Raw genomic sequence first — 27,679 nt, 5'->3', positions numbered from 1 at the left:
GTGCGTCTGTGTACAGACGTGTGTGTATTGTATGTGTGTATTGTGTGTGTGTGTCTGTGTGTGTGTGCGTCTGTGTACAGACGTGTGTGTATTGTATGTGTGTATTGTGACACAGGGAATGTGTGTGTGTGTGTGTGTGTCGGTGTGTATGTCTGTGCGACTGTGTGTGTCTGTGTGTGTGTGTGTGTGTGTCTGTGTGTCTGTGTGTGTGTGCTGTGTCTGTGTGTGTGTGCTGTGTATGTGTGTGTCTGTGTGTCTGTGTGTGTGTGCTGTGTCTGTGTGTGTGTGCTGTGTATGTGTGTGTCTGTGTGTCTGTGTGTGTGTGCTGTGTATGTATGAAAGAGAGAAAAGACACAAGATTAGAGCACACGATATGATGTACTGAAATGTCCATCTGCCTATCTTGAGGCTGTTTTAAGAACATCAGCCAGACTGTCGCCCTAGTGTCTTTGAGCCCTGCTAGTTGACCTATATTAAACTAGTCAAGACTAACCCCTTTCCTACCTCCACCCCCGTATACACATTTTCCACAACAATACTGAAATGGATGACTTACTATGTGTGTTGAAATTTATGACTTACTTACCCTGTTTACTTGTCAATATGCTCCCATTTTGTTAGCAGGTTAATTCTATGAATAAGAGCTGCGGTAAGAGTTGTGAGACACACGATAATATAAGCTTTGAATACATACCTTATTCACAGCTGAAGTGTTCAAATATTCAAGCAGACTTTCCAGAATAAGAGTGCACACAATACGAACTGTAATACCTTTGATACAAGAATCTATTTTTTTATGTTTAACATATTAATGCTTACCTGTTTACATTGCCTGGTCCTGACACTGGTCTGGTCTTACAGAGTATTGCACAATTTTTCTTTATTTCAATCTATGTTCATAGCTTATAAAGCTTTCTTTAAAAGAAGGAGGATGTAATATTCATGCCTTGAATATGTCATTTACGACAGGCGTGCCAGGCGCACCTTCCTGTTATGTATACCTGCTGCACAAGGGGTCCTGACAGTCAGTTGGCTGCTAGCCGTGGATGGAGTCACACTCATGCTTAATGGTGCAATAAACAACTTACAGTAATCTCCTCGTCCTGAATGATTATTCTCTTTAAATCGAATACGACACCTGCTATAGCCTATCCTTTATAATGTTATAGGCTATTTTATTTACAGTAGTCTATTTATGATTTGTTTCCATAGCCGGTCTCAGTTATGCTGTGACTGAGATGGGTCGGGATTAATAAAGCTGATAGGAGACTGCTTCTCGGCTATACGAATTAAAGCCACGATTGAAAATAATGTACTTCCTTCTTGACAATAGCAAATATGAGAGCATACAAGAACAATGAATCTCACTGCCATGTAGCCTACGCCATGTATAGCCTGCCTATGTGATCAATAAAAACGCGAACTTGAATTCCATCATCATATTTATATGTTGTGTCTGTCCACTAGTTTGTTACTTTGTTATTTTCCCCCCTATGTGAAGCGACATTGGGTCTCTTGAAAGGCGCTATATAAAATGAAGCTATTATTATTATTATTATTATTATTATTATTATTATTATTATTATTATTATTATTATTATTATTATTATTATTATTATTATTATTATTATTATTATTATTATCACGTCTGTGCGTGCACAGACATCAGTGAAGTTTCAATGGAGGTCATCTATTCTAACCAACAAATTGAAGTAGAAAGCATTTCGTTGTGACCAATCTTATTTGGAAACATGACACACAAAATAATAGTATTTCGCTTTTTATTTTAAACAATATTTAATCACGTTTGGAGGTGGGTGTTCTGCGTCTGCCTGCCCCTCTTTCCGACGGCGACCATATTTCATTTTATACATACAGGCCACCAGGCAGCTACCCAACTTGTATGCTGAGATTTTTTTAAACCATATGTCCATACCTAACACCCTGCCAAATTGCAAAAACTTGTCACAAAGTGCACAATTATTTCGAATTCCCTCTCAACTACTACCTACTTACCTGATTTAACCAGGATTATGAAAAAAATCTGAAGGTGTTGACAGAAACTTTGGTAGGCAGATTTGTACAGAAAATATTGTTCGAAGTTCACTGTATGTATTGTTTGATATATTTATAACAATTTGTTCCCCATTTAGGGCGGCTGAGTGATGCAGTGGGCAAGGCACTCGCCACTAACACAGGAGATGCTTGGCCGGCCGTCATACTAACATTGGCAGTGTTAGAGGGTGGGAAAGCCGGTGGGTGGGGATTGGACGTTGTGGACAGTGACTCCTACAGGTCGGTTGGGTGACGCCGTTAGTTTTATTTTATTTTTGAAAATGTAAAACAATATATGAGAATAATAACGTGGGTATACACAGTAAGATTTAACTCAGTACGTATATTATTTATTATACATTTCTTGATTTTTAACATTTAAAGAAGACTTTTCTATGTAGGACATGTTTTGTCCCGAGTCTCAAGAATCGGTGATATAATAGGTAGATAATATTTTATCTTTTTATTTATTTTACTTGATTTTTCTATGATTTTTTTTATATTACAAAACTGAAATCTTGCCTTGCCCTCACCAAAAGTGAGTGACTTTCAGAATAGAATAGAACGTGAATGTAATGTCTGAAGAACACAGTAGGCTACAGTAAGATTGATCACAGATTTCTGTACTCACCAATGCCACTACTACATGTAGATGCAACCTGCAGTAAGTAAAACCAAAAATGCATGCTTGGAGAGAGAAAAAACTACGCCACTAAACATGAACTCCACATCCCTCGCAAACGTAGACGCCTATGCGTCAAACGCGTAACCACCAGCGTACGTATTGCAGGGCACAGCGCAGTTTACGCCCAAAACTGTCGAGAACGCAATCCATAGACCACCGCAACACTTCCGGTATTTTGAGCTCATAGGAGAGAGTGGGGGATCGGGGAAGGGGGGCGAGGGGATCAAATGAATGAATGTTGATTAGAGCCTGGACGTGGTAAGTCCTAGCTATAACCACATACGTCCAGGCTCTACATTTCATTCAATTGTATCCCATCGCGCTCTCTTTCCCCCTCCCCCCACGACTCACGAGCTCCATGTAACGCGGAAGTGCAGTAGTATGCCGCTATAAATAAATGCGCGATTTTCTTTCGTAGCCGCAGTTTGCGAAGACGCTCTCTGATTGGCTATCCCGCGTACAGCGAATACCCTCTCTGATTGGTTTAGCTCCGAATGACTCTTCCGCCTTGTACATATTCTCTGCTTCGAAGTGGTTATGCTTTGGCCCTCGTTGCTCGTTCGAAGTGGGTTATGCTTAGAGTTTATCTTTAGAGCAGGGCGATGGACCACCAGCCCTGATTCCAAACTCTAAGCATAACCCACTTCGAAAGAGGGCCAAAGCATAACCCATATATATATGTACAAAAGGCGGACATTTCTATCCCAGAGCCCTTCTGAGCTAAACCATTCAGAGAGGGTCTTCGCTGTACGTGGGCTAGCCAATCAGAGAGCGTCTTCGCAAACTGCGGCTACGGGGAAAAAATCACGCCCCTTTTATGAGACGATCCAATCACTCATGCGCACTGGGCGACGAACGTTGATTGTAATATCTAACCGCGTAGCATCTCGTGCAGGTGAGTCCAGACGATTTGTATTTGCGTGATTGACTGTTAATTTCCAATAAATCATTATTAGAGGATTTCCCACTGTCGTTGTTGTTGTTGTCCAGTCAGTGCATGTTCTAAATGACGTATATTGGACACGACTCCATACTGGACTGGTATCAACGGATTAGCATCACAGACTCTTGCTATTTAACGTAACGATAATTATTTAGTTGGCGTGGTATACCTCTACAAAAACAACATCTACAAAAGCCCCTTGTGCAGCTTGGTGATTGATGATTGATCATCCTCCTTCTCTGCTGGCTTGGTTTTAGTGGAGGATGGGGATGAATGGCAATGATTCCAGGCCTTTGTTTTAAATTAAACAATCCAGCATTGGTCTCCCTCGTCTCTCTTGGCTCTTCTTAGCCTATGTAAACAACAAGCGATGGTCAGGACTCCCTGGAAGAAGAGATCTTGTATCTCAATGGGACATTCCTGGATAAATAAAGGATAAATAAATGTGCAAAAAAATGTTGTATCCGAAATTACGTTAATTTACATATTGGAATAATCTGTGCTCATTCAAACTCTTTAATTCCCTTGCTTTTAGAACATGCTCCATTTTGTCCTACTGAGTGTCCTTCTTAGCTCCCCCCTCTGCATTGGTAAGTTTATTTTTATTGGTTATTATTTGGACTCCAGTGATATTTAATTCCACATATACTGACTTAATAATATACGTGTTTGTTTGATCATGGCATATATTTTGTCTTTTCCGACAGGTTTCTTGTTAGGTGAGTCATTGCATTGACATATCTTGGTTGCCAGTAAATCCAGTACAATAACATTTCAAGAATACTTACAGATAATGTTTGACAGGTGGAAATGAAGACTTGGAGACAATTTGCGCCGGGAAGGAGTTCCATCTGCCTGTGTACTCTCCATCAAGAGTTGTGACCTTTACCCCAAGCAACCCTCCTGGCCCAAGAAGAGTTCTGCTGGATAGAAATGATGTGCGTTTATGCAGTGGATGCAACTACAGCACCCAGGCCAATCAAAGAAGGGGCCCCTCCCATAATTAAGTGAATTCACTAGTTTGAGCTTCTTGGTTATCAACTGACTTTGAATAGATGATGAATGATGATGACGATGATTGAGGTCGGGGGTCAGCAACCTTTACTATCAAAAGAGCCACTTTCCCCCCGCCCCACAAAATAAAATGCTCAGGGAGCCGCACAACCTATTTACCCTTAAAATGAAGATAACACAGTGTATAACGTTTTATATATCCCCAAGCATACCCCACATTTAGCATAAAACGCCTGACAATTGCATACCCAAAGTAATTAGCGATTTATTATACTTTATACTTATAGCACACAGTTTGTTGCATTAATGGGATTATAAAGCAACAAAAAGAAAAAATTTGACTTTTAATTGCTGTTTTTACCTGTTATAACAAAGGAAAACCTCAAACTCTAATGAAGAGGAGAAAAAATACTGGCTGTGTAGACCTACTTTGAAATAAAACCCTGAACTATGCAGCTCTATTAGAGTCCTTCCCTTATTTGTGGAAAATCTATAAAATAAAAAGTAAATTTTTCGTTGTTCGCAAATTTTGCACCACATATCAGGCATACAGGTAAGCCTTTTGTTGACTAAATATCTTAGTTGATGAAATATTTTTTCATTTCAGTGTCACGGTATTACATCGATCTCCAAAATAAGAAAAAAAAATAAAAAAGTTAAAAGAAAATTCAAATATTTATTTTTTTTATTTATTTTTTGCCAGCTGATTGGCTAAAGAGCCGCATGCGGCCTCGAGGCCGCAGGTTGCCGACCCCTGGATTAAGTGAAGGCTGGTTTGGCTTGTATGCAGCAGAAGCGGCATCCATCCCGGGTTGTTGACACCAAGGTCACAGGGGGGTGATGTCAGCCCTATAGGCCGTAGAGACCAAGGTTGTGCTGATACTTCCCCTCTTTATTATTATTATTATTATTATTATTATTATTATTATTATTATTATTATTATTATTATTATTATTATTATTATTATTATTATTATTATTATTATTATTATTATTGTTGTTGTTATTAAAAAAATATATATATATTTTGGTTGTTTATTTACAAGTAAACAAATCTAAGGAAGAGAGCGGGTGGTAGTGGTGGGATGCAAGACGACAGCTCGGACACTGAGCTGTCGGAACGCAGGTTAAATTCTGCGGGAGGAGTAATACGATTATTGGAGGATGAGGGGAAAGGTAAGACGTGGTGATTGGCTGTGTAGTCTTTGGATGAAAGTAATTGGCTGATGGGAGCCGTGACAGTGGGATGTGCTTAGGAAGTCAGTTGAAATTGCATCACAGACTCCAGTAGTCCCCACACACTATATACATTGGGTGGGGGGCGGGGGGTCTTTGTATGTGTGTCTAAACTGTTATACTACATAGACATTGTCCTCTTTGGATGTGCAGGTAAAGGACTCGCGATTTGATTGGACCAGACAAAGGATACTAGTGTTGAAAGACGTCACTCAAAGAGACCAGGGCCTCTACTCCATCAGGGCCTCTACTCCAGCTGGGTTCACCTACGACACCATACGTCTCACCGTCTCAAGTATGACACTCACTCTCCCCTCTGCCTCCTCACTGTCACACAGGAGCCACACAATCTATATGCCGAATCCTGACACAATACGGTTGATAAGAAAAGGGTATTAAAAAAAAAAAAAAGGTGCTTCAGCACAGCAGTAAAATAGACAGTAATAAAAGACATAACGGTTGCATCGAGTAGATTTTCTTCCAGTATTGATTACTCCAAATCTGAATATAAAATACGTTTGTCTGTTTGGTATTAAAAGGCTAAAGTGAAGAGATGTTTTTAGCTTGCTTTTAAATATGTTTAGCATGTTAATATCTATAGGTAGGGTGTTCCATAGTTTTGGGTGTAATTGGAAGGCTGCATCTCCAATCTTCTTTTGGCTGTTTTTTGGAACTTTCAGTAAGCTAGCAGTGGATGATCGCAGTGTTCTGGAGGGTAAGAGAATTGGCTATTATATATCTTGGTCCTGTTCCACTTCCATTTAGAGTTTTGTATATAAAGAGGAGGACCTTAAAGTCGATCCTAAAAGTTACCGGAAGTCAGTGCAGAGTGGCCGGTACTGGACTAATTGTGTTCTTTTCTTTTGGTTCTTGTTAATAGTCTAATATGCAGAGTGTAACTGAGGGGTACAATTCCCTGACTGTATTACTAGATATGATACTTACTACCACTACCTTTGTACTTAATATTCGGCCACCCAGTACTCGGCATAAATATATTATGATGAACACTGTCACGTAGATGAAACGGATCCAACACAAATGTACGAATTAGAAATAGGTCTTTATTTCTACACAGCGATGGTGTGTAGAGCAAGCACTTAATCAAATCAATCACATTTATGAATGGGAATTAGTATGCACTTTTATGGCAAGAGTATTCGTCGGTATATCAATAGAGAATGTCCAATCTCTGAAGGCGCAGGTGGTACATATACGACCTGGAATAGTTAAGGAATAATAGCAATGATACTTTAATGATTATAGAACTGGATACACTAGGGGGGAATTCCGGTCGCTTGTAAGACAACTGGAGAAGGGGGGGGGGGTAGAGTCTGGCTGTATCCGTCTGGCCGAGGGTATCCTGGGAGAACCCACGGTTGTGCGGCTCGGTGCCTCAGCGATCCTCGATCCACAGATGAAAGCAGTTGGACTCTCTGTGGGCCGGCTTCCTTCGGTCCACGATGGAGAGACGTGAAGCGACCTCGTCGTGTAGAGCGTCTCCTCACCTGTCGTCCTCTCCGGGGGGGGGGTTTCCAACACACGGCAGTGTTGGTCTTTATCCATAGAATAATCACTGTATACAAAGCATAATCCGTGCCTGGGAAGGCGGGCTGTCGTCGGTAGAATAATCCGGTATGCAGGTCCACTCGCTCGTCGGCTCTGGGGCTCCTCGGGTGCAGCCTCACATGGGGTCGGCCACCCTGGATAAGCAGCCAGTTCTCTGCCCGAAACGATGGGGTACTGACTACGATAGTATTCTCACCGCACGAAGCACTACATATGAATAGACTATTATTAGCTTAATAGACTACGTCCAACTCGACGATATAGTGCCAAATATGACTATTCAAATATTAATATACACGATGTCTCAATACCGATGGTAGGCCGAACTTGGCCTTACTCCCACACGTGGCGTCGCGGGGAGGCTTTACGTCTGTCACTCTATTGGAGGGTAAGAAACTGGACTAAAAAGGAAGTCCTACTTTAGTAGCGCAGTATATATACGCACTATGAACAAATAGTACCGTTAGTGGTGCGGTAGCCAGATTCCTACGCGGAACTAGGACTTGTTCGTACATGTTGAGCGGTACGTTTGAACTGGGTCTGGGGGGTATGGCAGCCTGGCACCAAGGTCTCGACCAATAGTAGAATGGAGACTATTATGGGATGTTCAGTAGGCTAGAATGGATATTCAATGCATATTGTACAAGGAATATACAAGGGATATCAGGGAATATTAGAGAATATACAAATACAATTAAATATATATATATAAATAAATATATATATTCGGTTTAATCTGGCCCTTCACAACAGCCACCCCCTGATTGGTCCCAGACCTAATCAGTTAAGCAGAGACAGATTAATCGCGTTGTCTATTTACACATAAGGGTTTGCTGTAGGGGTCAGTCAACTTCACAAAGTCATAGGGTTATAGGGTCATGGTCATCATCGATTGTGTCTGGGAGTCGGGGCAGTTCTATGAGCCTCGCCACGGGACGGGTGTAAGTGCGACCCTGGACAAGCACTTCAGCTGCTCGGACCTTGCCGTCGGCACCGGTGATCACTTTGCTTACGCGGCCGGCCGGCCACATAGCTCTGGGCAGTGATTGATCAATAATCATGACGACTGTTCCTTCTGTCAAATTGTCTCTCTCCTTTACCCACTTCTGGCGGGTCTGTAGAGACGGTAGGTAGTGTAGTAGGAAACTGCTCCAAAACTTGTCGGCTAATACTTGGCTGTACCTCCACATTCGTCGGCCGTTCGCTTCTTCAGGCCGGTACATTGTCTGGGGTAACGCGGGATCTAGCCGCCCCATCAGGAGTGTGTTGGGGGTAACTGGGTCGATATCCGCCACATCGCTGGAGACGTAGCCGAGGGGCTTAGAGTTCAATACTCCCTCAATCTCCGTGAGGACTGTCATTAGGACTTCTTCCGCCACAGTCTGGGCCCCAAGTACTGCGTACAGGGCTGTCTTTATGGAACGCACTTCCCGTTCCCAAGTACCACCGAAGTGGGGTGCGTTTGGGGGGTTGAATTGGAAGTCAATCTGTGCTGGAGCGAGGTGGGTCTTAAGTTCTGGGCCCATAGCTTGGAAGCTCTCTCTCAGCTCTCTTTCGCCGCCTTTGAAGTTTGTCCCATGATCGGACAATAGTGTAGACGGTCTTCCTTTCCGTGATGTGAATCTACGGAAGGCCATAAGGAATGAGTCTGTGCTCATGGTCGGGAGAAGCTCGATGTGTATCGCTCTGGTGGTCATGCATTTGAATACAATACCCCACCGCTTCTCGGTTCCTCTTCCTTTCTTTATGTGCAGCGGGCCAAAGCAGTCCATACCCGTTGAGTGGAATGGCTTGTCACCGATTCGGAGGCGACATGGAGGAAGGTCAGCCATCCTTGGTATGCTGGGCTGCGCGCGCCACTTGCGGCAGTCTAGACATGTTCGCTGGAAGCGTCGTACCGCCTCTCTTCCTTGTAGGATCCAGTAACGACGTCTGATCTCCGCGAAGACTCTTTCTGCTCCTGCGTGATGTACATCCTCATCGTATTTCTTTATAATCAGCTCTGTGACCTTGTGTCGGCTGTTCAATATGATCGGGTATTTAATGTCATCCGGTAGATTGGGGGCTCTGCGTAGGCGACCACCCACTCTGATGAGGGTATGAGCGTCGCTCTCGGGGGCCAGATGAATTAATCTGCTGTCGGATGGGAAGGGCTTTCCTCCCTGTAGACAGGCCAATTCATCGGGGAACGAGTCTCTCTGGGCTCGCTGCAGTAGAAGCAATTCTGCTTCCTCGTAGTTAGCTGCTGACATTTCAGCGGGGGACTTACACTCCGGGTGGTGCCGCAGGAATGTCCTTTGTTGTGCACTCTCTATGGTAGTGCAATCATCTATGTTGGGGTCTGCGGAGATAACAGTGCTCAATCCACAGAACACAGGCTTCTTATTCTCAGCCTCCTCCTGACTGGCTTCCCTCGGGATAGGCGTGGGCCACTCTCCTTCCGGGAGCTTTAGGAATGCTGGGCCGTCACTGTAGACATTGCGACGGGTGAGGTCATCTAGGGGCATTCCCCGGGTGATGACGTCAGCTGGGTTCTGTTTTGTATCAACGTAGCGCCACTCTGTTTCTCCGGTTAACTCTTCGGTTAAGTCTTGAATCTCGGTGACTCTGACTCCCACGAAGACTTTGTACTTGCATGAGTCCGATTTGATCCAGGCGAGTACTGTCGTGGAATCTGACCACAGGATTGTTCTAGACACCGGTATGGTGAGCTCACGTTGGATGAGCGTGGCTAGGTGCGCTCCGGCTAGGGTTGCACAGAGCTCTAGGCGTGGGATAGATTGTTGCTTGCGTGGGGCTATTCTCGAGCGGGCGAGGACAAATGCTGTGTAGATCTCTCCCCCCTCTTCTTGGGCCCGCAAGTAGGCTACTGATCCGTATGCGACCTCTGAGGCGTCACTGAAGACGTGTAAGTCCATTTTACATGTCTCTGGCCTCACCGTGGGTGGGAAGTAGCTTCGGCGCATATTAACGCCTGGGAGTGAGTGGAGCTCCATCTCCCACTCTCTCCAGGTGGATGCAAGGTGTGCGGGAATGGGGTCGTCCCAGCCCTGGTCCTTGTCCCACAATGCTCGTACAATCATTTTTGCCCTGGTGGTGTACGGTAGAATACATCCTAGCGGGTCATATTGTCGGGCTAGTGTTGTGTACACACTCCGTCTGGTGGTCGGCGCCGCCGCCGGCCTTCCCTGCTCCGTAGTCAGGGGCTTGTGTCTGTAGTGAAGCGAATCTGTTTTGAATCGCCACACCAATCCCAGGGTCATCTCCTGGGCTTCTCCCGGGATTGTAGCCATCCAGGTCTCGCTGCTGGCTGCCTTGTCCTCGGAGGAGAGGCTGCGCAGTACTTGCGGATCGCTGCTGGCCCACTGCCTGAGATCAAAGCCGCCTTTGATCAATGAGGCGCAGAGTTTAATCAGGAGAGCCTCGGCTTCTTCCTGGGTTGAAAGGCTTTGTAGACAGTTGTCTACGTAGAAGCTGTTCTTTACGCTGTGTCGGACCTCTTCGTCCGCTGCTGGGTCCTCTGCTACATGTTTCTGTAGTGCAAATGTAGCACAGCAGGGGCTGCACGTCGTTCCGAAGGGGAGGACTTCCCATTGGTAGATGGCTGGGTGCTCATCTCCTGGCTTCTCTCTCCATAGGAACCGTAACAGGGGCTTGTCCTCCTCTACTAATCTCACCTGCAGGAACATTCCTTTAATGTCCCCGCTGATGGCCACCTTTTCCTGGCGGAAGCGGAGTAGAACGCCGAGTAGGGAGGGGCCGAGTGTGGGACCGGGCAGTAACTCTTTATTCAGATTTTGGGATCCGATCTGGTAGCTGCAGTTAAATACTATGCGGTCTTTACCGTTGTGATGGACCTTGTGGTGAGGCACGTACCACGATTCAGTGGTCTGGTCAGCCTCTTTAATGTCCATCTTTGTGACGTGTCCCGCTGTGATGAGCTTCTCAATCTCAGCGCGGTATACACTCTCTTGGGCGGGGTTCTTGGCTAAGCGCCGCTCCGTGTTCAGCAGGTACCGTTCTGTGGCGTCTGTCTTGGCGTGGAAAGTAGGCATTCCTTCTCGCCGCAGGAGTGGCGTGGCGTATCTCAACACGCCGTTGACCGGGACTCTCTTGGTCCCTGTCTCGAGGAGGTGAATGGCGTAAATGTCATCTTTAGAGCGAATGTCTTTCTTTCCGTTCTTAAAGGGCATTTGTTCCAAGGTCCATAGCCGCTCTACGTGTTGCAGGAGTGCGGTTTCTCCCTCTGTGACTCGGGAGTGGAGACATCTAGTGGCTGTACTTCGGTTGAGAGATTTGGCGAGCGGGCCTTGGAGAGTCCATCCCAAACGGGTCTCGACTGCTGCAGGACAGCCTCGGGGTCCGGTATGAACCCGGTCTATCGGGACAATGAGGTCTGCATGGTCGGAGCCTATCAACAGGGTCGGCATAGCATTGTCTATGAGCGGGATCGGTAACTTGCGCAGATGTGCATATTTCTCCATCAGCTTGGCGACGGGGTATGTGTACCGCGACAGTCCTATTTCTTGGCTGGTGAAAGCGTCTGTAATCTGGTACCGTCGCTCAGGCTGGCCGCTTGCTGCGATAGAGAATGAGACATTCTCGCCCTTTATCGTCTTCAAATCTCGTCTTATTGTCCGAATTGTCATTTGGGTTTCGCTTCCCCGCAGCCCTAGCTGGGCCGCAGCGGAGGCGAGCAGAAGGGTCTTCTCTGACCCGTCATCGAGGACGGCGTAAGTGTCCAGGACTTTATTCTGGTAGCTTAGTGTCACACGCACTACTTTTAGGAGTACTCGGGCTCCACTGCTGCTGGCGGGATCGATGTACATGACGCTCGCTTTGCTGCTGGATGGTGCGGGTGAAGGGCGCCGTCTGTTACTGTCGTGAAGTATGTCCAGATGGGCTCCATCGCACTTGGTGCACCTTTTCTTTAAGCGGCATTCGGCTGCCATGTGTGAGCGCGCACAGCGAAAACAGCGCTTGTTGGACTTTATCCATTGACTTGCTTCCTCCGCGTTCAGCTTGGGGAAGGAGTCACATTGCGCTAGCCAGTGTTCTTTCTCACAGTAGGGGCACACTATCTTCCACTTCTCCGTTCTGGAGGGGGTACTGTGGCTCCTGCTGCTCGGTACTGACTCCGATTGGTGCATCACAGTCACCGATCTTCTTCCATCATTTAGTCGTCTGGTTCCTTCTCTGGAGCCAGGGGTGCTCCGTCCGAATGTATCTAGCCGTAGGCTGCTGACTTCTCTCGCCAGGAAGTCTGCTAGATCGAGGAGGTTCGGTTCGGGGCCATTCGGGTCTCGGTGGTCTCTCTGCCGCCTAAAACGCTCCTGTCGAGCGGGCGGCAGCTTCTCCAAGATCCTTTCAACATTTGAGTTGGCGTAAAGTTCATGCCTCCCCTTCTCTCTCTGCGCTCCCAACATCCCTACCAGGGACTGCACTCTGATGGACAGGTCGTCCAGTGCTCGATTGTCTATTGCTGGGGGTAAGCGGTCGATGTGTCGGATCTCCTGGATCACGTAATCCCATATGCGCCCATACCTCTGGTCCAATGCTACCAGCGCTGCTGTGTATGGGGTGGTGGAAGTCGCGTAGGCGAGCGCTATATTATGTGCGCGGGGTACCTTTAAGTGCTTCAGTAGGATGGCGTATTTATGGCGTTCATCCAATACATCCACCAACATGGTCTCCAGACACATGCAGAGTTCTGTATACTGGGCCCGGTTCTCTTGGGTGAAGTCGGGTACCATAGGCGTGCCAATGTATGACGCTGACTGTGGATACATCGGCGAGCGTTGGGGGAGAGGCCTCCTAGGCGAGTCTCCTCCCGCTCCTTGGTATGGGCTGGTACCGGCAGTGTACCATGGCCCGCTTGTCCAGGTGCTGTTCCTCGGTGCGGGTCGTGCGTCGTGCTCACCCGTGTATAGAGTCGGGGGTCTGTAGCGCAGCTCCGCGGGAGTATAGCCTGGGCTGTACCGGACCTCCTGGTCCGGTAGAGTACTGTGCTGTCGTCGGGCGTGGTTCTCCTCCTCTTCCTCTTCGTCTTCAGTTAGGTCATCCAGTGCTTGTAGTCTCTGGTTTAGCCTCTCCACAGGATATGCTGCTCCTTCCCGGTTGCTAGGTCTCGCTTGGACCGGTGGGGGGAGGTGGTCTGTGGGGGGTATAGACCTCGTCTGTTGGTCAAGTTCAGGGTTGTTTACTCGGCTAGGGGATGCCGCCCTGGAGGTGTGTCTAGACGAGTTCCTGGAGCCTCTGGCGGAGGGAGGGGGTGTTGTCCGTCTGATCAGCTGTTCTATTAGTTGCGCTTGCTGTCTGTCGTGCTCTGCGTCCCGTAGAGCACCAGCAGCTGCTCGCTGGCTGTCTGCTCGGTCTCGGGCCACATTCTCTTCCCTCTGAATGCGTCTTATTTCTAGACGTATATGCTCTTCTTCGCTCCGCTGCTGGATCTGCAGTCGGTCGCGTTCAGCAGCGGCGTTCAGGCTGATGAGGAAGGCCTGCTGTAGGGTCCTCTCTGCCTCGCTGGGGGAAGGCGGTTGTATAGGGGAGCCTTCCCTCGGGGTACTCCTTGCGGAGCCTTGGAGCTCTATCTCCACGGTGCTCTCCCCGTCTTCTTCCGTGCCGAGTTCTCTCTCGGTAGCGTTGTATTCCTCCCGGGACTCATCGGGGACTACTTCTTCAGTACTGGCGGGGTGTGAAGTCATGTCTGGTTCCCACTGGTCCCCACCGTGAACTTGGTCAGTTACATTAGAACCCGTAGGGGCCTCTATGGTCGGGGTAGTCTGGGCGTTGGGGTTAGACATACTTTTACTTTCTAGTTTTACCGCGTTTACTGTTAGTAGAAGACTAGGTTGTTGACTGACAGCGTAAGCCTCTAAGTACTGAGGGAGCCGTCGTTCGCGCTGCGGGCGTTGGTTAGGAGGATCGTTTCGTGGAGTGTTCATCATAGGCCATTTCAATATTAATAACACTATATTAATATTACACTAATTACCCTCCGGCTCGAAGGACCAATTGTAACTGAGGGGTACAATTCCCTGACTGTATTACTAGATATGATACTTACTACCACTACCTTTGTACTTAATATTCGGCCACCCAGTACTCGGCATAAATATATTATGATGAACACTGTCACGTAGATGAAACGGATCCAACACAAATGTACGAATTAGAAATAGGTCTTTATTTCTACACAGCGATGGTGTGTAGAGCAAGCACTTAATCAAATCAATCACATTTATGAATGGGAATTAGTATGCACTTTTATGGCAAGAGTATTCGTCGGTATATCAATAGAGAATGTCCAATCTCTGAAGGCGCAGGTGGTACATATACGACCTGGAATAGTTAAGGAATAATAGCAATGATACTTTAATGATTATAGAACTGGATACACTAGGGGGGAATTCCGGTCGCTTGTAAGACAACTGGAGAAGGGGGGGGGTAGAGTCTGGCTGTATCCGTCTGGCCGAGGGTATCCTGGGAGAACCCACGGTTGTGCGGCTCGGTGCCTCAACGATCCTCGATCCACAGATGAAAGCAGTTGGACTCTCTGTGGGCCGGCTTCCTTCGGTCCACGATGGAGAGACGTGAAGCGACCTCGTCGTGTAGAGCGTCTCCTCACCTGTCGTCCTCTCCGGGGGGGGGGTTTCCAACACACGGCAGTGTTGGTCTTTATCCATAGAATAATCACTGTATACAAAGCATAATCCGTGCCTGGGAAGGCGGGCTGTCGTCGGTAGAATAATCCGGTATGCAGGTCCACTCGCTCGTCGGCTCTGGGGCTCCTCGGGTGCAGCCTCACATGGGGTCGGCCACCCTGGATAAGCAGCCAGTTCTCTGCCCGAAACGATGGGGTACTGACTACGATAGTATTCTCACCGCACGAAGCACTACATATGAATAGACTATTATTAGCTTAATAGACTACGTCCAACTCGACGATATAGTGCCAAATATGACTATTCAAATATTAATATACACGATGTCTCAATACCGATGGTAGGCCGAACTTGGCCTTACTCCCACACGTGGCGTCGCGGGGAGGCTTTACGTCTGTCACTCTATTGGAGGGTAAGAAACTGGACTAAAAAGGAAGTCCTACTTTAGTAGCGCAGTATATATACGCACTATGAACAAATAGTACCGTTAGTGGTGCGGTAGCCAGATTCCTACGCGGAACTAGGACTTGTTCGTACATGTTGAGCGGTACGTTTGAACTGGGTCTGGGGGGTATGGCAGCCTGGCACCAAGGTCTCGACCAATAGTAGAATGGAGACTATTATGGGATGTTCAGTAGGCTAGAATGGATATTCAATGCATATTGTACAAGGAATATACAAGGGATATCAGGGAATATTAGAGAATATACAAATACAATTAAATATATATATATAAATAAATATATATATTCGGTTTAATCTGGCCCTTCACAACACAGAGTTTTAAATGAGCTGGAGCCTGTCTGTTGTTTTTTCCAGGAGGCCCGTAACGAGTGTGTTAAAGTAATCAAGTCGGCTTGAGAGAAAGCATGAATTAATCTTTCAGCATATTTTTTATTTAGAAATTGTTGCACATTAGCTATGTTTCTAAGGTGAGAAAATTATGCTTTTGTCACCTTGTTTATGTGGGACTTGAAACTTGGGTCTGAATCTAGAATAACAACGAGACTTGTAACCTCAGGTTTAACCCAGGGAGTAAGTTGACCTATATTATCCTATAACATTTCTCCTTTTGATACAGGGCTAACTAACAGGATTTCAGTTTTGTCCTCATTTTAGTTTTAAACTAAACAAATAAATGTATTGCTAAAGACGGTAATGGTATTAATAGCTGCAGTGTGATTTGAATGAATGCATTTTCTTTTTTTTATCTACTTTTTCTCTTTTCTGTATTTTTCTCTCATCCCAATTTAGTCGTTATGCCAATTCCCCCCTCCCCTTCCTGGTCGTTGTGTGCATTTCCCCCCCACTTGCCGGTCTAGGGAGGGTTGATAGATACTATCACATGTCCCCTCCGATACATGCAGAGTCAGCCAGCCGCTTCTTTTCACCTGACAGCGAGAGTCGTGTGGGAGACTAGTTCCCTCCCTCGCTGAGCAGGCGCCCCGACCGACCTGTAGGAGTCGCTGTTTACAACAACCAGGATACACACCCCGCCGGCTTCCCACCCGCTAACACTGCCAATTGGTTAGTATGGACGACCGACCAAGCTGGAGGTACCGCTGACAGCTGGATTCGATACCAGTGTCTCTGCGGTGGTAGGCAGGCGCTTAGTCCGCTGCGCTACCCAGCCGCCCAGAATGAAGTTTATTTTGAATGAATTAATGAAGTTTATTTTTCGGTCTTGTTTACAGACAAATCAAACACACCTGTGTGGACTTGCAAAAGGAAAACAAATAAAAAATCACAGATGTACATATTCAAGGCAAGCTCACACACAAAATCCAAAATCAACGACCGGAAAAAAAGGAATAGGCTGAAGCACATGCTTATTTTTGCCTATCCTTTACAAATTCTTAACTAAATATATTTTAATATAAGAAAGAAAAACTTAAAATATGCTGCAAGATATAATTTTTTGAAAGAAAAAACAAATGTTTGATGTTTTACTCAAAACTGTACTCCTGAATTATTTTATCCTTTTAAAGGCTTTTTTAAATCTCTCCTGAGAAGTACACAACTTCAACCCGTCACTAAGGCTATTCCATAATTTAACTCTGAAACACATCTAGCTTTGACATTAGTTCTTACCTTTTTACATGTTTTAAGAATACATAACCCTCTTAAATGATACTTTCCTTCTCTTGGTTGAAAGAGACAAATACAAACTGGTAGGCTTTTACTCTTCGCACGAAAAATGATTTCCAAGGTTTTTATGTACACCATATCTACAAATGTTTATGTGCAGGACTTGATGAATAATGGATTTGTCAATTCAAGGTAACTAGCTTTGTTTATTATTCTAATAGCTCTTTTCTGTAGTTTAACACATTCGGGGCCAACCACGGACATGTCCGTGTTTCGGATCCAACGGTTGAGGGCCAACCACGGATATGTCCGTGGCTAGGTTGTTTTGGCTTTTATTCCATTGTAATATCCTACTCAATGTCACCGAGCGTCACTGCAGATTTACCCTACTCTTGGAATTCGGAAAAGTGCATTACAGGCCAGATCCTCATAGGGGCGCTGTCTCGATAATGCAGTGTTCCCTGTAAGAGGCCGGTGTTTTTTTTTATGAATGGATTTTTCTGTTAGCCTACAGCTATGCGTGTAGCCGATCGCCTGAAATAGTTTTTGGGACGCTGAATTCAGTATGGAGTAAAGGATTATAGCATCAGCCAATGGACATATGGATCTACCAGATGGTGATCTATAACTGGGAAATCTTTTTTGCAGTCCAACCGGCCACAGGTAAGAGCTATTTGACGTCAATTACAGCCCAATCGGGCCTTGCTTTGATAGACATCCACCCGGTCAGCGAATTAGGCTACTGAGGCTAATGCCGTTATTGGTAATCAATAATCAGAAACGACGCCCCCCCCCCCCCTTTCATGCATTCATGGTGGACCATGATACCGATCAAATGCATTTCGATTTTTATCTCTAGCTTGTCTATGGCCGAAACGCCCTGTATCTCGCGTTCCAAGAAATACCCCAGAAAATTCTGCTATAACGTTCATATTCAAGACGCTATAAAATGGGAACGTATAGATGAAAAAATTATTTGTTTAAAGGGGACATGCGTTGCTATTCCTAGCACTATTTGGGCAACTTTACACAATTCCTGTTAGTCTATTGAAGACATTTGTAAGGTTTTTTTCAAAAAAATGCATTGTTTTATATTTCTAATCAAGTACTCAAAACCATCATTTTTCAGCTTCAAGATTTCAGGCTGTTATGGCCCCGCCCATAAGCACTTTGAGTGACAGTCAGTCCACACAGTCTGCGACTGGTAGACAGAGAGAGATAGAGAGAGAGAGAGAGAGAGGGTGGGAGAGAGAGAGAAAAAGACAGGCCGTTATTGACAAGGCCCCCTCTCTCCCTCTCTCTTCCTTTCTCTCCCTCTCGGGTGTGCCGCGCGGCAGCTTGTGGGGGGGGGGCCTCCCTTCCTCCCTCTCTTCCTTTTTTTCTTTCTTTCAATCTCCCGTTTGCGGGTGTGTGCCGCGCGGCAGGTCCCCCCCCCCCCAAGTGCTCTCTATCTCTCTCGCTCTCCCTCCCTCCAGAGTGCATGCAGAGTATGAGGAAGTGGTTTCCACTCGCTGTGTACAGTCAGTCTAGGTAGAATGTGGGCAGGCATTAGCTACAACCACAGAGCCAATCACATCACTGTCTGCTACCCAGAGCCTGAGTGACGTCACTCAGGCCTTCAAATCAGGATGGCCTAATTTACTGGAGCAGGAAATTATCTGAGCTGAATCAGAGCAACCCGCCAATATGGTATTTAGACACTAAAACACATTGATACTAACTCCTATTACTATAATACAATGCTAGAGACTGAAAAATTACATTTATAATGCATGTCACCTTTAAGGCATATTTAAGGGACGGTTTATAGTGTCAATTGACAATGAGAATGGACAGATAGCAATAATATAAAGTATAGATTTAGCTCTACAAACAGCCTCACGCACAATGAAACCTTATTATGATATGCTGGCCGTATAGAGTGGGGCCAGTCTAATCCCTGTGGCCGTCAATGTGTTAATAATAGGATCTATATTTGTTTTTATAAACATTCCCCCAGACCTCAACACAATATGACATGTATGGCACAACAAGTGAAAAATACAATATATGCAAACATTTCTGATTTAACAGCTCCCTTGTTTTGTACAGAATGCCAACAGATTTGGCAAATTTACTTTTGATATATTGTATATGTGGCTTCCAACAGAGTTTGTGATCTACTGTATTATCACACCTAAGAATTTTGTTTTATATACTTTTGTTACGTACCAGGAGCTGATCACTCCTGTGTGACTGTGCAGGCAGGTGAGGGCTGCCAATTAGCCAATTAGTACTGATTGGTTACCTGCTGGGAGCTTTAAAGGCAGCCCTAGTAACACACATGCAGTGTCTGTGTTTGGAGGAAGAGCTGTCACATTCTTCTAGTCCTTGTCTGTTGGGTTGCATTAGTACCTTAGTTTACAGTTACATTAGTAGTTCCTTGAGATAGTAGCACTTTGAGTTAGAGCACAGGGTTTTGGTGTTGGTTTGCACATAGGTTGCGTGCCCATGAGCCAGGGTCGTAACAGTTGGGCGCTCGTCCGGGATCTTTTACCCCTAGAACTTTGTTTGGTGGTTTTTTTTTGTGTTACACAGGGTGTCATGGTATTATGGTTTGGGTGGTGTTCGTTACATATGGTGTAACGTGGGGGCTGAGCCATTTCATCAAACAGGTGAGTATGCCGTATTTGTTTGTAATTTGATGTGACTACTTATGCTGTTAAAATATATAGTTTAGTGGGCACCACATGTAGATAGGGACATTATTTTCTGGTTGTTGGTTAGCGTCCTGTGCACCACGTACTCCTGGGGCGGTCAATGAAATGATTGGTATATGATCTTTGACTGGTAGCAGGTGTGGTTGAAGAAAGTTAGGTCTACAGGGCATTAGTGTAAGGGTAGGTAGATTAGGGCGGCCAGAAAACACAGGTAGTGTGGTAGGGCTTGATTTAGTGTTTCTTAGGGTAGACATGTGGTGGGCCGGTTTTTTCTGCAGTTTAGACGTAGTCATATCAGGTTAGAAGGCGCACCTGTTTGGAATTGTTTGTTGGATTTATTTTGTTTGTTTGAGTGTTTGGTGAGCATACCTGGTAGCACCTAACACCCTGCGTGTATGACACGTCTATTTAGGGTGGTTTTTTTTTTTTTTTTTTTTTTTTTGCATCCTAGAAAGGTGCGCTCCGTAGAGCTCACATTTCCACCGCGTTCCCTTCTGGTTGTTATTATTGGCATTTAGCATTATTCATGGTTCTTCAGTGGTTCTTCGTGGTTCTTCAGTGGTTCGTTGGGGGGGTCTTCGTGGTTCGTTAGTGGTTCTTCGTGACTGTGAGGTAGGGTGTGTAGCTTGGGGTGGCTGGTTCAGTGACAATGGCTTCCATCAGGGACTTTGTTGATCGCCCGTCTCATGACTTGTTAGAGAAATTTTCCAAGGACCAACTGCTAGAACTTGCTGTACACTACAGGGTAGAGCTTTCTGCGGGGGAGAAACGTTTGAAGCCGTCTGCCTTGAGTGCGTTAAGGGTGTTACTCGTTAGGGAGCAGGTGCTTGAGGAGAGGGTGGAGGAGCCTCCTTCGTCTGGCGCATCTCCGCTATTACCTGGTGTAGAGGGTGACTGGAGGATAAGGGAGTTGGAGTTTAAAGAAAGGCAGCTAGAGCGAGAGCGTGAGGAGAAGAGAGAGGAGCGTGAGCTTAAGGAGAGGCGTGAGGAGCGTGAGTTTAAGGAGAAACAAATGTTGTTGGAGCACGAGCGTGCACAGAAGGAGCTTGAATATAAGCATGCTGCCTTGCAGGCGGGTGCTCTGCATCCAGAGTCACGTTCCGGGTTTGATGTAGGCAGGAATATTAGGATGGTGCCACCATTTTTTGAGAAAGACGTGGAAAGATATTTTCCCCTTTTTGAACGGGTGGCAACCACATTGAAGTGGCCTGATACCGCCTGGACACTGCTGCTGCAATGTGTTTTAGTTGGTAGGGCACAAGAAGCCTACACTGCTCTGTCCCTTGAACAAAGCGCTGATTATGAGCTGGTTAAAGCTTCCATTTTGAGGGCTTATGAGTTGGTCCCCGAGGCCTATCGTCAGCGTTTTAGAGGTTATCGCAGGTCGGAGGGGCAGTCTTATGTTGAATTTGGAAGGGAGAAGGAGAACCTGTTTGACAGGTGGTGCACTTCTCAGAAGGCAGAGTCAAGAGAGCAGCTTAGGCAGTTGATTCTCCTAGAGGAATTTAAAAGATGTGTTCCTGATACCGTTTCCACACATCTAAATGAGCGTAAGGTATCAAAGATAGGCGACGCCGCTGTCTTCGCTGATGAGTTTGTGTTGACACACAAGTCCGTGTTTTTGGAGGACTACCGTGTGGAGTCCGGGGATAGGCGTCCTGTTCAGGGGGGCCGTTTCCCAAAACCTGTGTCTGCTGGTCAGTTAACTTCACCTCCTAGGTGGGGTGGTTCTGCTGGTGCATTCCCAGAAGGGATTATCTGTTTCTACTGTAAGGAACCTGGTCATATTGTTGCTGGGTGCCCGGTGCTTGAGCAGAAACATGTCAGAACCGTGGCTCTGGTAGAAACCATATGCAGAACGCCTATGCCAACGTTAGATGGGGATGGGGAAAGTATCAAACGTGTGGATAAAGAGCTCGAGGGTTCCTCAAGGTTTATGATGAATGGATTTGTTTCCCTGACTAATGCACTAGAGTCCAAACAGGCTATAACAATTTGGAGAGATACCGGTGCTTTTCAGTCCCTCATTCTGGAGGGGGTTTTGCCGTTTTCAGGAAACTCTTCTGTGCGTTCCGGTGTCGTTGTTCGGGGCTTTGGGGGTGGATTTGTGGATGCACCTTTGCATGAGGTCACACTCAATTCTCCCTTAGTATCAGGCAATGTTGTTGTGGCGGTATGTTCTCACATTCCCATAAAGGGGGTGTCCTTCATTCTAGGGAATGATTTGGCTGGTGACAAAGTGTTGGCTACTCCGGTTGTAACTCCCATTCCTGTGGTTTCTGAGGTCTCTAATGAGCTGGCACAGCAACATCCAGGAGTGTTTCCTGTGTGCTGTGGCACGAGAAATGTCAAAGGACAAATGTGATGTTGTTGTTGATACTTCGACTTGGGACATTACACTTAGTGACACGTTCTTTGTTGAATTAAAATGTGTACCTGTGGAGAATTTTGGAAAGCACACTGTGGATGTACCTCTGCATAATGATTCTCTTGATTGTGGCTTTGTGTTAGGCCCGGTGAGTTGACATGCGTGCCGGAGAAGCATGTGACAGGAGATGATATGGCAGCGCAGTGTCTCAAGGTCTTCCCAGCCTGTACGGTGGCTGAGGCCACGAACGAATTGGAGGATGAGTGTGGGAAGGATGCTATGAGAGGTGCTGTTGTTTCATGTGACACCGTTCTAGTTGGAGAGGCTACTAAGCCTGACTTAGGCTGCCAGCCTTCCCACGGTAGCTCTATTGTCCCTAATGTTTCACTTATGGGCAGGGGTGGTCCCAGTATGTCAGTTGATGATTCTGATATTGATCCACATGTCCACACTGATTCTCTGCCATGCACTAGGTGTGATGGTCAACCTAGTTACCTGTGTCCTGTGGGGCAGGAGCCGCCTTCGCGACCTGGTCTGTTGAGTGGCAGCCATTTTGATTTTGATCAGGACAATGTTATTTCGGGTGACGCCATTTTAGATGGTGTTCCAGACGTTTTTGTGACTGTCGTACTGCCATGTTCCCGGTACGCTGGGGCTGTACCTGAGGCGGTACATCCTACTCTGGATGTTCACGGTTTGCAGTATCCTGAACTGCCAGTGCCAGGTGGGATGGATATGGGCGCGGTGGTGGTATCAGTGATCTATGGTTTTTGTTGTGCTGTGTTCTGTTCTGTTGAGCGCAGTTCTCAGGTTGATTTTGGTTTACAGTCTAATTTTGACAGATCGGTATCGGTGGAGGGGCCTGTTGTAAGGGAGCATACAACACGGTTGGTGGTCGTGTTCGATAAATAAAAGATGGCGCCGCTACGACCGGCTGCCTGTCTGTGCGCTCCGTCGAGACTGTGCTTACTTTTGTTAATATTTATAGTTTTAAGAGTTTTGTCTGTACCAACAGTAGGTGCATTTAATGTGTATGACCGTCAGTCACTTATAGACATTGGATTACGGGAAACTTACCGACTGGATTACTCTCTGGATCAGCTCTCTGAACCAAAACAATGGCCTGTTGAGATCTTGAGGACATCAGGACCGGATCTCGCCCCCAGAGACAAAGGAATCAGACGGCGAGGGAAGAGAGCTGGGATCCGTAACAGGCTGAGATCCAGACGCCACCGAACACCATTGCCCAGTATATTGCTAGCCAATGTACAATCAATTGACAATAAACTGGATGACATCCGAGCAAGGATTCAATACCAAAGAGACGTTAGGGACTGCAACGTTCTCTGCTTCACCGAAACGTGGCTCACGCCGGAGGTTCCAGACCACGCAATCCAACCAGCCGATCACTTCTTTATCCATCGCAAGGATCGGACAGCAGAGTCCGGTAAACAACGTGGAGGAGGTATTGCCTTCATGTTTAACAAAAATTGGAGCGATCCAACTAACGTGAAGGAATTATCCAACCACTGCTCTCCAGACCTGGAATATATAACCATCAAGTGTCGTCCTTTCTTCCTCCCGAGGGAGTTAACGGCGATCGTTCTGATCGGAGTGTATATTCCACCGCAAGCCAGTAACAACGTTGCGCTCTCCAGACTCCACAACGAGGTAAATAGAATATAAGTGGCGAACGTTAACGCCGCCATTTTGGTGCTGGGTGATTTCAATAGCGCCAATCTGAGAAAGGTATTACCTGACTTCTATCAGCATGTGACTTGCAACACCAGAGGCGGTAACATCCTAGATCACTGTTACACGCAATTTAAAGGTGGCTACAAGGCTCATTCTGATAGTGGCTTTGGTAAATCAGATCACGCGTCAATCTTTCTTTCACCAATGTACAAACAGAGAATCAAAAGTACTCCTGTAGTCTCGCGAGAGGTGCAGAAATGGGATTTGACGTCAGAGGAGACGCTCCGGTCTGCGTTTGACTGCACAGACTGGAATGTGTTCCGCGACACAGATAACATTAATGTCTACACGGAGACAGTGGTGGACTATGTTTGTACTATGGTGGAAGAAACAATCCCCACTACCAAAATGAGAGTTTACCCAAATCAAAAACCCTGGGTAGACAAATCCGTCCGTGAAGCTCTGAGAGAGCGCACCAAAGCATACAACGACGGCCTAGTGGCAGGCAACATGAATGACCACAAGGAGGCGCGATACAACGTAAGGAGGACAGTGTCAGAGGCCAAACGGCGCTACAGAGATAAAATTGAACTCCAGTTTGAACAAGCTGACTCTAGAGCTATGTGGCAGGGGCTCAAAACGATGACAGACTACAAAGGCGCCTCCCTCAAACTGAACAGTGACATCTCCTTAGCAAATTACCTCAATACCTTCTATGCGAGGTTTGATGCTGGTAATAACAACACCAGCTCACAAGCCACGGCAATGGGGGGGGGGGGGGTCGGCTGCTGATGGAGGCGCAGTGTTCAGGGTAACAGAGCATGAGGTGAGGCGGACCTTTAAAAAAGTGAATATCATAGGGCGGCTAGGTGGTGTAGTGGGCAAGGCACTCGCCACCAGTGTGGAGACGCTAGGATTCGCGTGTTCGAATCCAGCTCTCCACATTGTTTTTCAGTTTGGCTGGTCGTCCGCAGTAATACACATTGGCCGTATTACGGGGAGGGAAAACTGAAGGGTGGGGATCGAACGTTGTGAACAAGCGACTCCTACAAGTCGGTTGGTGCGCCTGCGCAGTAGAATCAGGAAGTGTCGGGGGCAGCGTGAGCCTCCCACGCGTTACTCCTCGACACTGAGAGATCGAGCTGCGCAGGTGAAAAGATGCGACTGCTGTTACCTCAAGTACCGGAGGGGACTTGTGCTATGTATGACTTAGTCCACATTGCAGCCGGCTTGTGGGAGGCAAGAAACAGCGTTCGTGACAGGGGAGGGTTGAATTGGATGATACGAAATTGGGATGGGAGAAAATATGGAAAAAATGGGAGAAAAAGTGGATAAAAAAAAAAAAAGTGAATATCAGGAAGGCAGCAGGTCCGGACGGCATCCCCGGCCGCGTCCTAAAAGTCTGTGCCGACCAACTGGCCCCAGTATTCACTGACATATTTAACCTGTCCTTAGAACAGGCTGTCATCCCCACCTGCCTGAAGAAGTCCACTATTATCCCTGTACCCAAGAAATCCAAGCCTGCTTGCCTCAACGACTACCGCCCTGTAGCTCTCACCTCCATAGCCATGAAGTGCTTTGAGAAGCTAGTAAAGGGCTACATCTGCTCCTCCCTCCCCATCAACATGGACCCCCTGCAATTTGCATACCGCCCCAACAGGTCCACGGAGGACGCCATAGCCCATGTGCTGCACACAGCAGCATCACACCTGGACAAGAGGCAGGGGAACTATGTGAGAATGCTATTCATCGACTACAGCTCGGCATTCAATACCATAGTCCCCTCCATACTCATAGCCAAGCTCAGGGACCTGGGCTTGAACTATGACCTCTGCCAGTGGGTCTTGGACTTCCTGACTGGCAGACCCCAGGTGGTGAGAGCAAGCAACTGCACCTCCTCATCCATCACCCTCAACATAGGGGCCCCCCAGGGCTGTGTTCTGAGTCCCCTCCTCTACTCCCTGTACACACACGACTGTGTGGCTCAGCGGAGTAGCAATACAATCATCAAATTTGCTGACGACACAGTGGTGGTGGGCCTGATCTCTGCCAACGACGAGAGGGCCTACCTGGAAGAGGTCAAGGTCCTGGCGGGATGGTGCCAGGAAAACAGCCTCTCCCTGAACGTCAGCAAAACAAAGGAGATGATTGTGGACTTCAGGAGGTCGGGGGTCAAGGACTACAGCCCCCTCAGCATCGACGGGGCACCGGTTGAGAGAGTCAACAGCTTTAAGTACCTCGGAGCCTACATATCCGAGGACTTGACATGGACCACACACATTGACAGTGTTGTGAAGAAGGCACGACAACGCCTCTACTTCCTCAGGCGCCTAAGGAAGTTCCAAGTCAGTCAGAAGATCCTTAAGAACTTCTACTCATGTACAATAGAGAGCATCTTGACCGGCAACATCACCTCCTGGTTTGGGAATAGCACTGCACAAGACCGAAGCAGACTACAAAGAGTGACACGTTCAGCCGAACGCACAATTGGAGGGGGGCTCCCCACCCTCCAGAACATTTACAACAAGCGTTGCAAGGGCAAGGCTAAGAGAATCATTAAAGACTCCAGTCACCCGAACAACTGCCTCTTTGAACTGCTGCGGTCAGGCAAGCGATACCGGAGTCTCAAGGCGAGCACAGAAAGACTCAGAATAATAATAATGGATTGGATTTATATAGCGCTCTTCTCTGACTGACTGTTGCTCTGACTCAGAGCGCTTCACAGAGTCCATTATTCGTTCATACACAGTCATACCGGTGGTGGTAAGCGACAATTGCAGCCAGAGCTGCCCTGAGGCAGACTCACGGAAGCGTCAACGAACAATGAATGAACACTACACAACAACAACCACCAAACGCACATAGCACACACATCCACACGCACACACTCACTTTAAACAAACACACTGTAGCACCCACTCCACACACTTTATAGCACACACCCACTTTAAACAAACACACTGTAGCACCCACTCCCCACACTTTATATTTATTGATGAAGGATTGCACTACAACTCGTACACCTTACTGTAAATTGTACCTAAATTGTACCTCATCCCATTTCTGCTTTGCACTAGATAGTACTGTACATTAGTACACTGCATAGTATTGTATATTATATGGTAACTCAGAACATTGTACATATGTCTATACCGAACACTGTGACCTCATTTTCTTCTTCTAAATTACATGCTATACTATGTTATTTGATACTATCTTGTCTAGCACAGTCTCTGGAGCGTAACAGTAAGAAGCATTTTGTATGAAAGTATTCTGTACTTCTGTATGACAACTATTAAAGAAACTTGAACTTGAAACTTGAACTTGAGGGGCCGACCCGCTATCGCTGTTGTGGTAGTGGTCCTGACAACTAATGGGTCACAGTGGTTTTTCTTTTGTTTTTGTTTATGGGTTGTTGTGTGGTGGTTGCCTCTGGGGCAACCAGTTTGGTGGGGGAGGTGTTACGTACCAGGAGCTGATCACTCCTGTGTGACTGTGCAGGCAGGTGAGGGCTGCCAATTAGCCAATTAGTGCTGATTGGTTACCTGCTGGGAGCTTTAAAGGCAGCCCTAGTAACACACATGCAGTGTCTGTGTTTGGAGGAAGAGCTGTCACATTCTTCTAGTCCTTGTCCGTTGGGTTGCATTAGTACCTTAGTTTACA

At 46.6% G+C, this 27,679-nt stretch overlaps 1 protein-coding gene across 3 annotated transcripts in view; it reads left to right on the top strand.

The window, feature by feature from the left end:
• Positions 1-3,430: 3,430 nt before the first annotated feature.
• The window catches only part of LOC311242618 (uncharacterized protein), a 35,703-nt gene continuing 11,454 nt past the window's right edge, over positions 3,431-27,679 (top strand). For 2 of the 3 annotated variants that reach the window (XM_084331611.1, XM_084331609.1), the window contains exons 1-5: positions 3,431-3,635; positions 4,219-4,273; positions 4,391-4,402; positions 4,488-4,621; positions 6,087-6,228. In XM_084331611.1, the coding sequence (XP_084187737.1) occupies positions 4,222-4,273; positions 4,391-4,402; positions 4,488-4,621; positions 6,087-6,228 (340 nt within the window). In that variant the 5' untranslated portion in view covers positions 3,431-3,635; positions 4,219-4,221. Of the gene's footprint in view, positions 3,636-4,218; positions 4,274-4,390; positions 4,403-4,487; positions 4,622-5,779; positions 5,874-6,086; positions 6,229-27,679 lie in introns of those variants that run through there. The other variant, XM_084331610.1, reaches the window with a different exon arrangement.

This window comes from Notolepis coatsorum (genome assembly GCF_963971535.1).
Source record: "Notolepis coatsorum genome assembly, chromosome: 16".
NCBI lineage: Eukaryota > Metazoa > Chordata > Actinopteri > Aulopiformes > Paralepididae > Notolepis > Notolepis coatsorum.
The sequence above is the reverse complement of the archived record's forward strand: the minus strand, read 5'-3'. Positions and strand labels throughout refer to the sequence as shown.